At 40.0% G+C, this 17745-nt stretch overlaps 1 protein-coding gene across 1 annotated transcript in view; it reads left to right on the forward strand.

The window, feature by feature from the left end:
- Nucleotides 1-17494, forward strand: part of LOC140245143 (low-density lipoprotein receptor-related protein 2-like) — a 44134-nt gene extending 26640 nt beyond the window's left edge. Inside the window, exons 25-42 of the mRNA XM_072324743.1 lie at nt 470-586; nt 1293-1412; nt 1998-2135; nt 2376-2501; nt 3463-3585; nt 5647-5775; nt 6386-6511; nt 7190-7318; nt 8005-8146; nt 9526-9708; nt 10297-10520; nt 11415-11600; nt 12261-12407; nt 13229-13316; nt 13963-14024; nt 15245-15338; nt 15849-15927; nt 17072-17494. Of these exons, the coding sequence (XP_072180844.1) occupies nt 470-586; nt 1293-1412; nt 1998-2135; nt 2376-2501; nt 3463-3585; nt 5647-5775; nt 6386-6511; nt 7190-7318; nt 8005-8146; nt 9526-9708; nt 10297-10520; nt 11415-11600; nt 12261-12407; nt 13229-13316; nt 13963-14024; nt 15245-15338; nt 15849-15927; nt 17072-17494 (2636 nt within the window). The remainder of the gene's footprint in view (nt 1-469; nt 587-1292; nt 1413-1997; nt 2136-2375; nt 2502-3462; nt 3586-5646; nt 5776-6385; nt 6512-7189; nt 7319-8004; nt 8147-9525; nt 9709-10296; nt 10521-11414; nt 11601-12260; nt 12408-13228; nt 13317-13962; nt 14025-15244; nt 15339-15848; nt 15928-17071) is intronic.
- Nucleotides 17495-17745: the final 251 nt, after the last annotated feature.

Genomic DNA, 17745 nt, shown 5'->3' on the forward strand with positions numbered 1-17745 from the left:
TATCGTTTTAAAATTTGTCAAACAAGAGAGGTAAACCTACTTGATAGTATTTTGAGTTTATATACAGAGCCTGATGTGATATATCCTGCATGCAGTATTCCCAAGCATTAAATATTCGTTTGCCTTATTTTAAGAATGATTATCAAGAAGTAAGCTCATTTAGAATCAAAAGAATGAAGTCATCACATTTATGCTCTGCTTACCTGACAAAGTTATTCCTTTTCTGATAGCAAGTTTTACCTGTGAACCTCAGCACCAAACCCCTTAAATGACTGAAGTCCCTGCATAAAAAAGTACTTCCTAAGATAGTCTGTTCCAAAACCGGACAAGTTTATTGTGGCCCTGGTGATGTAGACAGTACTTAAGGTAAGGGAAGAATGTCTCAAGTCTTTGTGTTGTCCATCTGAAAGGTTAACACTGCTGCAATGAATTTACCGGCTCTGTTACGACGTTTTTCTGTCTCTTTCAGCATACAGACAGTGCTCGGAGAGCGAGTACCGGTGCCAAAGCAAGGAGTGCATCCCAAAGCGTTGGATCTGCGACCACGATGAGGACTGTCCCGGCGGAGAGGACGAAGCCACCTGCAGTGAGTCTCTATTGATCATAAAAGCCATGACTTATCTCATGAATATATAATGTACATGGCTGATTTATTGCGCCATAATGATGATGATGATGATGGTGGTGATGGTGGTGGTGGTGGTGGTGGTGGTGGTGGTGATGATGATGATGATAATGATAATGAAGAAGATGGTGGTGGTGGTGGTAATAGTGGTTAGTATATTGTGGTGATGATAATTATGATGATGATGATGACGACGATGACGATGACGACGATGGTGACGATGGCAATGATGATAGATGATGATGATGATGATGATGATGATGATGATGATGATGATGATGATGATGATGATAGATGGTGATAGATGATGATGATGATGATGATGATGATGATGGTGGTGGTGGAGGTGGTGGTAGTGATGAAGGTGGTTATTGTGGCAGTGATGATGACGGTGATGATGATGGTGGTTGTTATACCGGTACTGATAGTGTTGACAATAATGCTGATGATTGTGGTGACAACAATGAACAAAATTGAAGATGGTGATGGTGACAGTGGCTATAAAAGATGATGATATATAGGGGATGTAGTGTAACTAGGATGTAATTGTTCCAGTATGAAAGTTATTTAAGTGCTGCATTATATACTATTTATGCCTACAAATTAGAATGTGGTGATACTGATGTAACAATGGGTCCGCCACTGTTTGATCTTTTAAATTTTGCAGTGGACACCATGTGCCTATATGCTGACCAGTTCCAGTGTGCCAGTGGTCACTGCATCGACCAGGACTACGTGTGCGACGGCGTCAGCCACTGCCAAGACTCTTCCGATGAAGTAGACTGTGGTATGTACATTGCATCGACATCTGCTGCCCCCCCCCCCCCAGTGTTTAAACTTCATATACACAGCTGTTAAAAAGTGACACTATGCAGCATGCTTGTTACATTCAGCTTAGTTGGAATGTCATGATAAATCTCTATATACTGTATATGCCGAATATTTTGCGAAGTTTTTATTCTTGCGAATTTTTGGAGTCAGGTATGCAAAAATATTGACTCTGATGCAGATATGAATGTGATGAATGTGTATACATTTCTCTGTTCAGTAGAGGACTCCACGATCGCGAATTCAACTACACCTGTACCCATGCAATTGTCTGGAAGACCCGCTTTTGCGAAAATTTAGACTCACTCAATATATGGCGTATACAGTACGGTGGTACTTCGCAAAGAATCCATAATATGCAAACTGTATATGGGCCCATATATGGCCAAGAAATTGCGTGGCTGCATGAATGTATGATGCCATGATGTATTTAGCCACAGTATGCACTGACAGAAAAATGGCTTACTTCCCAAATCTGCTAGGTCATTGTAATTGCAAGTTCAGACTTGTTGAGTATACTGTTTCTCTTTGGTCATCTCCACAGGGACGCGGTTACCGGGAGGGCTCTACTGCTTCCCGGATCAGTTTACGTGTGACGACACCGTCTGCCTCCCTCTGGACTGGCGATGTGACGGATCGGCCGACTGCCCCGATGGAAGTGACGAGACGCTCAGTCTTTGCTGTGAGTCCTAATTACCCATCACCTTGGTGAAATCATCGAGGGGAATTGCTATAACTTGTTAGAAATTGAGAAATCCCAACAAGACCTGTGGGACTTCGCTTATACCCCCAACTTGCATTTAGTTCCTTAAAAAACAAGATAAGATTTGCGCAGTTTACATCTGCTAGATTGGCATCAAGGGCTGAAAAAGGAAGAGGTTTGAGGTGACATACATTGATTTTTTTGATCTTGTCTTTCCAGCTTCCATCCCATGTGATTCAGAAGAACGATGGCGCTGTGACAACGGATTCTGTATCCCACGGACCTCGCTCTGCGACGGGATTGATACGTGCGGGGACGCCAGCGATGAGAACAACCATGAGTTTTGTAAGAAGCCGGATTAACCCTTGCCCATTTGCTTTTTTTTCACCTTATTCTATGATACAATTAAGTCGATCTTGTAGTCTGCCAAGATAATGCAATTCACTCCAGTTATAATGAACATGGTTGTAATTAAATTCTTGTGTCAACAAAGTAAGAATTCAGGTTCCAAAATTATCATCTATATATCTTCATGTACTTTACCGTTTAACTATAATAAAATTGCGATATAACGAAAGTAAAGTGCTGGTCTCAAGGACTTTGTTATGATGGGAGTGACTGTAATAAAATGCTCCTCTTTATTCAGGGTTGCCTCTCTACTGTTTCTAGAGGTCTACCAGAGGACCCTGCTATTACTATTACCCTAGCATTGCCAGGTACCCATTTATACATGTGGGTTGAGAGGGACATGGTGGGTAAATACATCTTGTTCAAGGACGTAGGCTCTTGATATGATTTGAACTCGACGGGGCCTTCCAACTGAAAGTCAAGAGTCTTATCCCCTTTGTCACAGTCCCCCCAAATTTGTCGACAGTATCTAATTTTTTGGCAATGTGAACTATAGTAAAATGTCCATCATCTGCTTTTGTTGTTGTGTTTTTAATCCCTTGACTGGTAGACATTTGAAAAGCCATGCAAAGTAGAATTAACATGTTTACCAGGGGTCCAAAATTAGATTACTGCTGGGAATTATGAGCTATATACTGCATTGGGTGAATGCACAAGCTCACAAAGTCACATGTTTAGCAGCCAACATGATGGTTGCAGATTTCCTATTTGTTTGTAAATGATGCAGTTGAAAGAAAGAGAATATCAAGCAGAGGGATGCTTATAGATCAGCAGTTCCGATCTTACAAAGTTAATATGTAAGGGGAGACAAATTGAAGAAAATGCACACCTCAATGATGCTGTTGTTTCGGTGAGATGTTTTGATTGCAACTTTCTTTGTGTCTTTTCGTCGATGCAGGTGAGGTTGTCAGACAGTGCACCGAGGAGGAGTTCAAGTGCCAGAATGATGAGTGCATCCCGCTGTCATATGTCTGCAATCTCCAAGATGACTGTGGTGACCAGTCTGATGAGATTGGCTGCCGTAAGTCTCGCACAAAGTTTGATTTTCTTGAATCCTACAGCCATGGATTTTATCCGGACTTATCGTCGCTGGGGTGATAGAACCTTGTATCTCAAATTTTTGATTAATTATCTGATGATCACATGAGTAATGTCCTGTCTAAATCATAGCAGCTGTCTTACCCCAAAAATGAAGCCTCCAGGGTGTGTCAAAGGAAAGATGATTCCATTTGCTACTGTGCTGGGGCTGCCATGCTCTTCGCTCTCTTGAACACTTGACATATTTGAGATACAAGGTTCTGATGTCTCAACAGCGATATATTTATTAGGATCAGTTCTTGTTGGGTGTTTGCTTGTCCTTTATCAAACTTTCAAAATGAAATGCAATGAGAATGTCTGAGGTAGCTGGCTATGATACACCTCAAACATTGGAAGGAAAAGAAATTATGCCAATAAGCATTATGAAGATCTGTGCACTAACACAAGCAACAGAGGTCCTTCTATGCTGCAATTTTTACGACCATTTCGGAATGAATAACTTGATTTCATAATTATTGCAGTGGAATTATAAATGTCATGACAGATCACAATGGAACTGAAAAATAGATTAGAAATCACAAAGGAGTGACATATGCTCAATGCTGGCAGACTAAACATAGGTAGTCATGTTATGTGCTTTTCTCGCTGCTGGGTCCATTCATACCTATATTCGGTCTTCAATAAACACTTTAATTTTTTATGCCTCCGCCACGAAGTGGTGCCGGAGGCATTATGTTTTCGGGTTGTCCGTCCGTCCGTCCGTCCGTCCTTCCGTCCGTCCGTAATGAATTTTGTGGACAAGGTAACTATCAAAACCTGTTGAGGTATCCTAATGAAACTTGGCATGTATGTGTATTAGGGGGTGAAGTTGTGCCTATCAACTTTTGGGTGCACATGCTCAAGGTCAAAGGTCAAAAGGTCAAGGTCAAATACATAAAATTTCACTATTTCCACCATATCTATTGAATGCCTCAAGATATTTTCTTGAAACTTAGTGTATACATGTATTACCCAATTAAGATTCTCTGGTGAAAGTTTGCGTCATGAGGTCAAAGGTCAAAGGTCAAAAGGTCAGGGTCAAATACATGAAATTTCACTATTTTCGCCATATCTATTGAATGCCTGAAGATATTTTCTTGAAACTTAGTGTATACTTGTATTACCCAATTAAGATTCTCTGGTGAAAGTTTGGGTCATGAGGTCAAAGGTCGAAGGTCAAAAGGTCAAGTAAAAATATCAAAACTTCTTTTTTTTCTCCGTGCCTTGGAAAATTGTTCAAGGTATCTTCATGGAACATAGTATATACATGTACTGACTGGAAGTGATTATCTAGAGAATGTAGGGTTCATGGGGTCAAAGGTCAGGGGTCAAAGGTCAAGTGCAACACTTCAAAATTTTACTATTTCCCTCATATTTATGCAATGCCAGTATTATATTATTTTTTTACACTTGGTGTATGCATGTGTAACCTAATAGAAATTCTCTGGAAAGTTTTTTTTTTTCTTCTTTTTTTGCCTCAAAGGTCAAAAGGTCAAAGATCAAGTGAAAGTGCTGAACTAACTTTTTCCTCCATATCTCGAAGTGGCTCAAGTTATCTTGAAACTTAGTACATATTATGCATGTTCTACCTGAAAGTGATTATCTTATGAATTTTAGGGTCAAGGGCCAGATGAAAATGGTAACAATTTACGATTCAATTCAGAAATTGCACTTTTTCTCCACACCTGTACCTTGAAAATTACTCAATGCCTAAATGTATGAATGGGTCAAAGTCAAGTTAAAGTCCTTAAATCCCTAGATACATGCTCTCCTATTCATCCAATTAAACCTAGGTCAAGGAAGGTGAACATTCAACACATTTGTGACAAACTTGTCATTTCAATATTTTGCCAATTTTGTGAAAATGTAATCACACATTGTCCACATGTACTATCTAGACCTATTGGGAAAATCATGCATTATGGCAGAGGCATACCAGTCGCCAAAGCGACATTTCTAGTTTTTTCCTGAGATTGCTCACAATTTTTATAAAATATCTCTTTAGATGTGTCTGGTAGCTGTGCAGAGGACAACGGAGGATGTGAGATCCTGTGTAACGACTTGCAAGATGGCGGCTACTACTGCTCCTGCGGCAACGGCCTGAGGTTGGCTGATGATAGAATGGGCTGTGATGGTAAGAGGTTATTGATTAGTTGTTTGTTTGTTTGTTTGTTTGTTTACTAGACTCAAGATTTTATGTTTAAAGGGGCATGTCTGAAGTTCTTAGCCACATCACTGGATGGGTTTATTAAATCTTAATGATCATGTGGGTACTACAAATACGTGTATATAATATGACGGGAAAATATTGTTCACTAACATTTCAGTCATATTAATTTCACTTGTTAAAATGAATCATATAAATGTACCATCATGTTTTGCCAGAGCATGATTTGTAGTGTTGCAAATGGGTCTGACTCTAATCCTTCGGTGTTTCAAAAATGTATGCCATGGTTATTGTTTTATTTGTCTTGCTGCTGCCACTTGTGATAAGTGTTTTGATGACAATGTTTTTATTGCCGCCTCAGTGTACGAGTCTGTAATTATGAGGTGATAATGATTGCTCAGCAAGTGTTTTCTCCCTATTCCCCCGGCACTACCTGTCAATAAATGGTGCTGAGTGATGATATTAAGATGTCATCTTTGTGGCTACCACAGTACAGACCTGCCTCTACTCTAGAGCTGTAACTTCTAAAGAGATAGCGTTTGCAAAGAGCTTGCGTATTTGCTCTTAACCTCTCCAGATATTGATGAGTGTGAAGCCAACCTCTGCATGCAGACCTGTGCCAACACCAAGGGTTCCTACACCTGCACCTGTGCTACGGGATACCAGGATGCGGGGGATAGAGGACTGGACTGCAAGGCCATTGGTAGGTTGATATACCAACCCTAAACCCACAAATGTTAGATCTGGTAGCATGGTGGCACTTAGGCCATTGGTAGGTTGATATACCAACCCTAAACCCACACATACTTGGATCTTGTAGCAGGAGGGCACTTGCATGCCCCTGTGTCGCATATTACATTATTTTCCTTCTATTTTGTCATTCTTTTTTACTGTCTTTTCTGTCATATTCTTCTTTTTATTCTCCTTTTTCCCCTCCATCATTTGTTTGTTCTTCTTTTTCTTTCCTATTCTTCTGCTTGTACTGTATATCTTCTTTTTTCCTCTCTTCTTCTTCTCTTTATTCTCCTGTATCTTCAGGGTTCGCTTCTTCTCTTCTTTTCCTCTTTAGTCTTTCAAGGGACATAAGTGGTAAAAGTGTCTGTAAACTCAAAAAAAAAAAAAACCCAAACTTTGGCTGTAAAATATTTCATTTTGAGATTGCACAATAGGTAATGGTAGTGAAATGTGAACCAAACACTAGCACTTGTTTTGCTAAACAGGTGACAGACTAAAGGTTGTTTATGTAAATCAATGTGAAGTATGCTTTTCCCAGACCTTCACATTGTAACATCAACATACATGTACAAGTAAAATTGGGCACTTTTCATATGAATTTGTCAAAGTCTGTCATTCATGGCATACTCTTCTTGAAATTTCCCAGGCGACAGGCCCAGGTACTTCTTCGGCCAGGATGATGAGATCCGCTTCTACGATGAGGCGATCGACGACTTCGGCGTCATGCTCACCACCCAGGGCTCCGTCCGATCTCTGGACTACAACTATGACGAGGGTGAGGAAGGATCCTTGTCACGGGGCTAGCAAGTGGATGAAGTGTGAACAATGACAACATAAATTGCTTTTCTTATGTGTGCAGCAGGGAAGTGCTCAATAATTGTCAAATACGTACCTTTAGTTATAGGAGTTATAACTCCTGTGTTACACTCTTTGTCCTGTGTTCTTAACCCATTGATGGTGGGCTGATTTTGCTACAGTACGCATTTCCCATAGACACCTGCCCGAGTATACACGGGACTCATCCTCAACGGGTTAAAGGGTGATGTATAAATGGTCAACCAATCCACCAAGAGAATGCTAGTATGGTTATGTTTCCATTTCATGCTGAAATTTTGAGCTCTGCTGTGCATGCATACAAATTTGCTGCCCTTACTGTGCTTTCTTCGTTGATTGGCACAGATGTGTGATGATGCTAATTAGTGATGAATAAAGAGTGCATGGCACTCCTAATTTGTATTGTGTCACCTTTGCCTTCCTGTTGGACTGAGGCACGTCACTACATGTGAGTAGGCTTGCTATAAACTTAACAACTAGGTCAAGTTTAGAGAGATAATGAACACTGGTGATGAAAGCTTGCCAAGTTAAGCTAAGTGCCTGGACTCCTTAAGGGTTAATTGTTAACAACAGAGTGTGTTAATCCCCCCTCTTCAAACATTTGAATGTGTCTCCTTCCCTGTACAGGGGTAGTTTACTGGATTGACCCAGACCTCCCCGCCCTGATACGAGCCTACATCCCGGGGGAGGATGAGACGGCCAAGGAGGACGTGCTTCCCATCTTTGACCTCTACCGACCCCAAGAGCTCGCCGTCGACTGGTATGGCGGGTAAGCTACGAGGACACTTCCACTACATTAACCTTTTGTGTGCTTTGAGTGCTGATCAGCATGGATAACCCTCTAGCATTGTGCACACTGTCCAAAGACCCTGGTACAGAGAGAGTTAAAAGGGAGTGGGGATACCCCCAAATGAATTTTGGGATATAGCATATTCAGAAAGAGCAGTGAGATAATTCAAGTGAAAAGTTTGAGGAAAATCAGGCCATTTGTCCCAAGGTTAGGGATTTCACAAAAATGTGGAAGCGTATTTCAGTAATCATTCAAAGGAATGTGTCCTTTTTCTTTAAAAAGAATGAAAATGATTTGTTAGAGTCCTTTTTCTTGATAACTTTCTACTACTGTGGCACCAGATATTGAGATGTGTGTGATGCAGCCCTCTCTAGAGTTTGTAACTTTTCAGTGGAACCCCCCAATTTTCCCCAACATTTCACTGAGTGTGTCGCTGATCTTTCAGCACTCAATGCATTTGTACATTTATTTTATGAAACTTTTCATTCAAAAGAATATTTCAAGCTTGTATGCACTTCAAGGATTGACTGAGATCATTCTGAGGTGCTAACTTACTAAAATCAAGAAGAGATAGCACTTCAAAAAGGGCCTAAATTGAATGAAGTATCTCCCCACAACATATATTTTTATTCCAGGTGCATTTGTTAAGAGGAAGGGTTTTTGTTAAAGCAGAACAATTTTGATATGTTGAGCATGCTTGAAAAGGTTTTTGCAAAACTATTTGGTATGTATTCAGAAGGGACATTCTAAATATTGGGAAAGGTAATTGCAAGATCTTGAGTTACTCATATTCCTAATTATGGATATCACAATATAAATTCAGTTTTGTAAGTATAGCTAGTATAAAACATTTAAAGGGTATCAAATGAATCAAATATTTATGCGTGGAAAATGATTCGGAAGTTCTCGATGGCTCTTTTACTTTCACCAAATGAATATCAACCAGCATATGTGGTGTAAACAAGTGTGCCCACAAAGACACCCAGGGTCCAAATGCTCGGCCTGCTTTGCTATATAGGAAATCCAGTATTGGTTGACATTTTGTAAATGAAATATGTGTATGGTCTTTACATACTGTATACGCTGAATATTTTGCGAGGTTTTTTTGCGAGTCAGCTGCAATTTGCGAAATTAAACACACGCTAAAATATTAACTCTGATCCTGATTTGAATGTGATGTAAGCGTATACATTACTCCATTCAGTACAGGACTCCGCGATCGGGAATTTAACCACTAGTGAAGTCGTTGGGAAGTCTTGATTCCCGAAAATTTAGACTCGCTAAATATATGGCATATACAGTATGTAGGGGGTTGTTAAAGACATTTTTATCAATGTTTTCTCTCTGTGGGATGACAGAAACCTGTACTGGACCGACCTGGGACAGGCAGAGGAGGACAACAACTCCGGGAGGAAGAAAAGGGATGGACATTTGAGCTCAGCAACCATCAGTATGGCAACGCTGGACGGACGCTACTACCGCGTCCTCGTAGAGGGTGACATTGACTCTCCAGCAGCTCTCGTCGTGAATCCAAGCAGAGGGTAACTGCAATGATGTACTTCTCGTGCTCGAGGCAAACTTTGATTTGAGTTACACCGGGGAAGATTGTCCTGTGATTTGGTTTTACTTTGAACATGATAGCATCATTAATTTGCCATGATCCTGTTTATCATGTGATACATATTCAGGTAACCTGATCTGTAACGTCATGTTGTATCATGTTGTGTCATGTTGCAGTGATAGACAAAAGAAATAATCTAATCAATTGTATTTTGTTCTTAATGAAATTGAATAATTTGGCCCTGCAGCTGCAATTTAATACATATATAGGCATTGTATATATGAAAATGTGATGTTACGTTAAAAGGTTATATACAAATTATTCGATTGTTGCATGCAATTTGGCTCAAATCCGTTTGCAACAAGCTTGAAATTTGCAGTGATCTGAGAATTTGTTGAGTTCCCTTAGCGAACTATTCTCACATTTCTGTCCCTTTGGGACCCATGTTTGCCATGATAAGTGACTTTGTCATAAAACTCAGCAGTATAATGTCTATTCGATGGCTATTGTGAAAACCAAATCGTCCCAAATGGTCCAACATCTTCTGTTCCTCCCTCTCTACCATCAGCGTCCTCTACTGGTCAGACGTTGGGGACAGCCCCAAGATCGAGATGGTGTGGATGAACGGAGAGGGGCGCGAGGTCCTCGTCAACACCACTGCCGAGCAGCCCACGGGTCTGGCCATCGACTTCGCCAACGACGGCCAGGTGTACTGGTGCGACCAGGGCCTGAACATGATCCAGACCATGAGGTGGGATGGATCCAACCGGCAGCTCCTGCGAGCAGCGACCAGTAAGTTACAAAGTGTCTTACTTCCTGAAGTTGAGTGAAGATCTGGAACGGTTTTATTATGCACTTTTTTTTATACCAGGCTGATTTTTTTTTTTTTGTGGTGAAAGGAAGAAAGGGCAGTTGAACTCCATAACTAGTGCAGAATGTCATTATTGAAGCATGTCGTGTGCGAAGCAAACATATATAGCTTGATCGTTGTGATAATGACAATAGTGGTAGCATTAGAAGTAGTTGTTATAATGATGGTGATGATGATGGTAATGATAATAATAATGATAATGATGATAATGATATCAGTAATACTAGTAATAGAAATTGGCAGTAACATTCATGAAGAAAGAATTAGAATTTAGTTTCTTTCGAAAGAGTATCTTTGATTGGGATATTAGGTTGAGAATTTAATCTCAGTAGCTTATTGTGATTAGTGCCTGACTCGTAAAGTTTGCAAAAATAAAAACCCTGCAAAATGTGTAGGATTTATAGTGTATGTAATTAATTGTTGTTATTGACAGATATGTGTTTACATCAGTCTACAACCAAATTTCTGTTTTAGTCTACTGTAAGAGCTGAAATTTTCGCGGTGGTTTTATTTTCGCGAATTTCGCGAATCGCCTTTGAACCGCAAAATCAACAACACGCGAAAAATGACAACGCGCGAATAACTAAGTTCGGTTAGACCCTCACAGCCACGAAATTAACAACACGCGAAAATGTCCACCAAGTAGCAATTCGCGAAAATATCTGTACGCGAAAATTTCAGCTCGTACAGTATTGTTTTTGCAGGTTCTACAGATAACTTATATTTGATTTCTAAAAAAGGGAACTTACGAAAGATGCAGTAAATGAAGGAAGTGCTCTTAAATGATTTTCATTGTGATTTCCTTCTCCTTGCAGCTCTGTTTCGGCCACGCTCCCTGGAGGTGTTTGAGGACAGCATCTTCTTCACCACCTCAGCCCTGGGGGTGGGGGAGATCCGCCGGCTGGACAAGCTTGGACGCGGCGTGTCGGTCACCGTCATACCGGACATCAATCAACCGAGAGGACTCCGTCTGTACCAGGCACAGCGATATAGCTTGGATGGTAGGCAGTATTCATTGTTTAGTCCTAGACTACTTTGATTGTCTGTAGTTTGAAAAAATACAGAAAAATATGAAATATGCCTGACCATCTAGATCTGTTTTAAAGGTATGCAACAGCTGTATCGCACATGCAATGGGGGAAAAATTAACAGCTGAGAAATGTATTATATTGTTATATATTTTCTAAATTTTTCCATGGTGGTAGAATGTTCAGTGGTGGATGGTTTAGTGGTACACCATGTATTCGCTCGTGGATATGAGTGTGGCCCTGAAGAGGACCTACACAGTTGTATGTAGTCTTGCCCTTTCAGTAGGCATGATCTTACCATCCTAAGGAGTATGTTGTTATTAACTTTGTTTTCTCAGGCAGAGAAAGATAACTGTTTTTATATTACCTCCGTCAGACTGTTCAGCCGTGATTATTACATCAGCATTACCAGAAAGTCTTTCCTTACTACAATGTATGTGTACGTATATGTATGTATGAATGTACATTGTATGTATGTATATCTCTATGACTGGATGGATGTACAATGTAGTTCAGTCAGTCTGTCTTTATGTATGTACACTTGTATTGTATATATGTATATGTGTATTTATGTAAGTGTGATTTCCATTCAAAACATTTTTTTTTCTGGACTTTCCATTTTGTCTTGGTCAGTTCCGAACCGATGTGACAACAGTCCCTGCAGTCACCTGTGTTTCCTCATCCCCACGATGATCGGAGACACGCCCACCCGCGGCTACAGGTGCGGCTGCCCTGAGGGGGATGACTTTAGGCAGGGGAGCAGGACGGAGTGTCAGAGTGGTGAGTTTTTTTTTGTTTTTTTTTTGTTTTTCATAGGGGGGGGGGGTGGAGATTTTTTGTGGGCGTGTTGTGCTTTGCTGTGCAAGCATGCATACCATGTGTTTCTCCGGTTCGGGTATAGTTTAGATGATCAAGTATAAGTAGCTCAGAATCAATTTTCACTTGGTAGGTTTTGTTATGACTATATCACCGAGGACGAGCCATATCAACTCGTTCATTGATACCTTCCAAATCAGCTACAGATGTGATATGATTCTGAAATTGTATAAATGTCAGCATGTGATATGAGGAATCGAATAGAATCATAGAACTTTTAACAGATGCTGTCCTGTTTTTGAGATATTTATGGTCTGTGATCTGCATATATATATATATATATATATATATATATATATATATATATATATATATGTAGATAGATATTATATATATATATATATATACACATTGTACCTGCTTGCCTCAAATTGAAATAATAGTGTAAAAGCAGAAATATTTGCAGTATGAAACTTTGGCAAATTGGAGCCAACAGCCTTTTTTGTGACATGAAACTATTGCAGTTTTGCAACTGGCATTCAGTGCTGACTTTTTAAGGGAAACCTTGTATCTGCATTTTTTTTCATTGCGAATCCTGGCTCGTGAAATTAGCGAAAGTTTTTATGAACATGAAAATTTCCGGTTTTGCAGTATAATCTTGACAACTTGATTGACATTGTGCAAGTTTGTAACAAAGGAGAACCCTGTGCCAAAGGGTTCTTTTTGACTGCCTGTCAATTATTTCTCAAAATCTCTCTCTATCTTTTTCTTTCCTTAATCCTCAGCGGTGATACCCGTCCGGGACCTCCCAGCACCGGTTCCAAACTGTCCCTGCCTCAACGGGGGTTTCTGTCTGCCTGACGGATCTTGCAGGTATCACACTAAGTCTTGCATCAATCATCTTGCCTAAGAACTGAATTCCCCATGATTTGTAAAGGAGGGGGAAAAAGAAATGGCATGCATGTCAAACATGCCTTTATCCCTCTGCTTTCTTTGTGTTTTTCTGCATTTATTCAGTGTCAATTTGTCATCAGTATTTGTCAGTAAGACCAAAGAGCTGCTATTAACCTTAATGGACGCATGCTTAGAAGGATTTTAATTCTAATGATGATGGTAGAACAGGGCAGTCTTGGTAAGTGTTGGCAGCAGTGATAGTGGTAGCAGTGGTTGTAGTTGTCATAGTAGTTAAAGTCGTAGTCATTTTTATTTTTGTAGATCGTGGTGGTAGTTGTAATAGTACTAGTGGTAATTGCAGTTGCTGTAGTACATTGTAGTTGTAGTAGCAGTGTTTGTACTCAAAGAAGGAGTAGTATTAGAAAATGTTACCGGAGCAGCATAGGAGCAAAAAGAAATTACATATGTTTAAGAATGTGTAGTGAAAATGTCAAGTACATGTACACCTTGATGCTTGTTATGTTTACAGTGGGAATGCTGAAGAAAATCTTACATGAAGATAGGAGGTATGGTTGTTGTTATCCTCTATTAATCCTTGAGTTTGTTTGTTTTTTTAATTCCCTAGTTGTGTTGGAGACTGGACAGGAGAAAATTGTGGTGCTCAGCCCAGCACTAAAGTCGGACTCAGTGAGTATGATAATCTGTCGGAGAGCTGTAATGATTAAACTTAGTTGTTTCTATTAATTTTTAGATTTGAAATATTCATTTCCTCGCTGTTTCTTATTGTTCATAGAAAAAAAGGAAAGAAGAAAACACTGGGCGTGGTAAGCACTCTTGCATGATATGTATTTTTATCACATACAAAATTTGTAAACACAATATGATACATACCGATACATGTACAACCTGTAAGCTGTGAAACTACATCAGTTTCTGTCCAAAAAAGTATAGCAACACTATACAAAGTGTCTTTTATCAAAGAAAAACCAGTGAAGTCTTGTTCTTTGTGATGTGTTGTGTGTGTGAAGGTTAGCTCTCTTTTATGGGGCCACCTTTCGCTGGTCTCTTGATTGACGTGTGTCAATGTGATGATGCCTTGTGGCAAGAGACATGTCATGTGACATACAGTATTTTAGATGAGAGTGACTATCAAGATTATCCAGTTGAGGCAAATATATAGAACAACAAAGAATATAGTGATAATAATACACTGCTTTGGTTGCTTCCAACCCGAAGGCATTGTTATTTCTGTAATTTTCTGGCTAATTTTGCTTTTGTGTGCGTTATAATTTCTCTTTTTGTTCATCCTTCATCTTCATCTCCTTTGTCTTTTTTTTTTCCGCTCAAACCCTTTCTTCATTTCACACCCTCTTCTTTTATGCACTAAAAGCGAGCTTCAAATCTGTGTTAAGACGATGGTTGCATTGACCTTTCTCCATTCATCCTGTGTTGTGTTGCAAAGTAGCTTTAGATTTTGCAAAGATGCAGCCTACACAAAGTGAAATAGTGTCCCTGTATGTCTTTCGTCATAATGGCATCAAGTAGGCCTGTGCATTGTGAGTTTGAGCTCAGATGAGGCGTGGTTCATTTTGATGAACCGTCTCGTGCATGGGCAGAATTTTTTTTTTCACTTAACATTTGCATAGCAGATCTAAAACTCTGTATTTTTTTTGTTACTATGTATGCTAAACCAAGTAGTAAATCACAGACTGCGACATGTTGTTTGCTCACCATCAGTGTATCAATGGATATGTTTTTTGTCACGAAGTCTTATGGCAAAAGATTTAAAAAAACACATGATTTTTATGTTATCATATATGGTGATTTAGATATCATATCTATATAATATGGGCACACACAAACACACATTTAGACAAAATCATACTCTTTTTCTCGTTATGTTTCAGGCACCGGTGTTGTGGCTGGCATTGCTGTTGGAGCTGCCGTTCTTGTGACGGTCATTGCAGTCATCATCTTTGTCATTGTCAGAAGAAGAACAGGGTGAGTTTTTAATCCAAGATCCCATAAATGTTCCTTTGTTAAATCAAGGAATTCAAATTGCTTGTGAGTGCTATCATTAAGCATTGTATTGTGTTTAGACACTTCGACAATCATTGCTCCTGTTTTGGCATTGAAGAGTCCTTCTTTATCAAAGAAAATGCATGATGAATTTTGTGGAAAATGCTTGGTGTGAGCATAATGCTTTGACACCAACATACACACACACACACACACACACACAAATCACATATAAGTTTGCTTTTCTTCAACAATATAAAAAATAAAATATTTAAAAAAATGAAAGAAGTAAAGAATGTCAGCAGAATTGTGTCTCAGTCAAAGGTGCACATTGTTTTAATAAAGCTAGAATATTTGTAATAATATTATAGGTCTCTTATGATACCTACATTATGTATACTGAACAACAGCAACAACTACAGAAACTTCCAATCTGTAGAACCGCCTCTTTACATTCATTTTGTTTCCATCCTCTTTTCTCACCCCACACAGAATCATCAAGCCCCCTGCTCCAGAGGGTCATGTTGCCTACCGGACAGGGACCAACGTTGAACTCCCCTTCCATGTCCACGTAAGCCACCTTCAAACTCCCTCCATTTTTTCAGCATCCATTTATGTTGATATAAAATTTTTCAGTGATTCTCAATGCTTTGAATACCTTGAACCTCCCTTCTGACAAACTGTTATAAGCTACCGAAATCCTTGCATGTGACTGGTTGAGAGCAAATTTGTTTGACAAAATGCTTCATAAAACGCCCCCTGAAAGAGGTGAGCCAAGTACTTACTCATTCATTATGCTACAAAAATAAAATACATTGAATTTTCTTTATATTTTTTCTTCATATTGTTGTCTCACTTGACATTTTCACATCAGTCCAAAAATCGTCTTCCATGCAAATTTCCAAGTGTCGCAAAGCTTAACTCTTTATGTGCCATGGTGGAAACCCCCTGTGTGCCACGTTATTCTGAGACACGAATGTTGTAGTCATACTTTGAGAAAGAAATTTGTTTTTTCCAATTTGTATTAACTTCTACAAATTTCTGTTAAGCTGGACATAATAGTGAGCAGAGTTAAAGAGGAATGCCAAACTTTGCTTCCTTATACAATGTATAACAATTCTATTCTCAATTTTTCTTTTGAATTACCAGTTGCTACATTACTGTAAAGGCATGACTTTTGCACATAAAGTAGTGACAGAAACTTAGAATGTACACGTAAATCTAGTTGGGAACACCGCTTGTTAGTCAATCACCACATAGAATGTGAGCCGTATGTGAGAGGAACAAAAGCGCCAGAAACGCTTTGATTGTACCACGGGATTAGCGATTTATCGATCGGTTGTGGCGGCTTTGTTTGTTGAGCAGAATATGCGAAGTTGGCACGCCGTCGACTGAGCCGGACGTGCGAACGTGGCACATAAAGAGTTAACGGCGTTTGTTACAGATTCTTACTCAATGCACAGTTTGCTGTGGGATTGACTGTTTCATTGCAAATGAGATGAAATGGATTACCGTCATTATCATTCTTGTATTTTAGGATATAAATTTTTACAAAGATGGTTCTTGAACGCTACATGTGTGACAGCCTGCCCAGCTCAGCTGATGAACTGATGAGTTTTCCTATTGTTAATTGGAGTTGCTTGGTACAGAGAGAAGATTGTAGAAGACAATTGAACTTATTAGTGACTGTCCAATATCCCATTGTGTTGTTTTAGGATGGAAATGATGCGGGGGCATTCGAGAACCCAATCTACGCCACCCCACACGACGAGGAGGCCCTCTATATGAACGAAGACGAGATGGCAGCGACGGGGACCTTCCATCCCGACCCCGACGGCATCTACAAGACTGCCTTGCCTGGTAACGACGACGCTATCAGGCTACCGGAGAAGACCGGTCCCCCGGAGGGCGGGATCGACGCCTCCCAGATCCCCCCGCCCCCCGATGAGCTTCCCCCTCCCCCTCCCGAGCTGGTCGTCGGGGGCGACGCAAACGCGAACATAAACGCAAACGTCAATGGGAGGGTCATGGTGCCCCTCCCTGAAATGGACTTACATACCCCGCCCCAGTCCCCCACCTACAGTCCAACGGAGGCGGAAGGAGACAGGAATACGCTTGTGATGCGTGACGACAATTAGAGAAAGAGTATTTTGATTTGATTGTATATTCTATGCCTTTACATGAATGCAGGCCCAGGGCTGTATTTGTTTTTAGGGTGTATGTATCATCAAGGCACACCCATTAAAATGCCTGCTGTATAGGTCACTAGCCCTGCCAGAAATGTTAACATTGACTGTGTTATGGCAGGCTTTCCCTGTGAGTGTTTAAGGCTTAAGTGTGCATAGAAAGCTATGGAAGATGTCTTTCGTTGCTTGAGAGTGGAATTTAT

This window comes from Diadema setosum, chromosome 22 (assembly GCF_964275005.1).
Source record: "Diadema setosum chromosome 22, eeDiaSeto1, whole genome shotgun sequence".
In the NCBI taxonomy this organism is placed as follows: domain Eukaryota; kingdom Metazoa; phylum Echinodermata; class Echinoidea; order Diadematoida; family Diadematidae; genus Diadema; species Diadema setosum.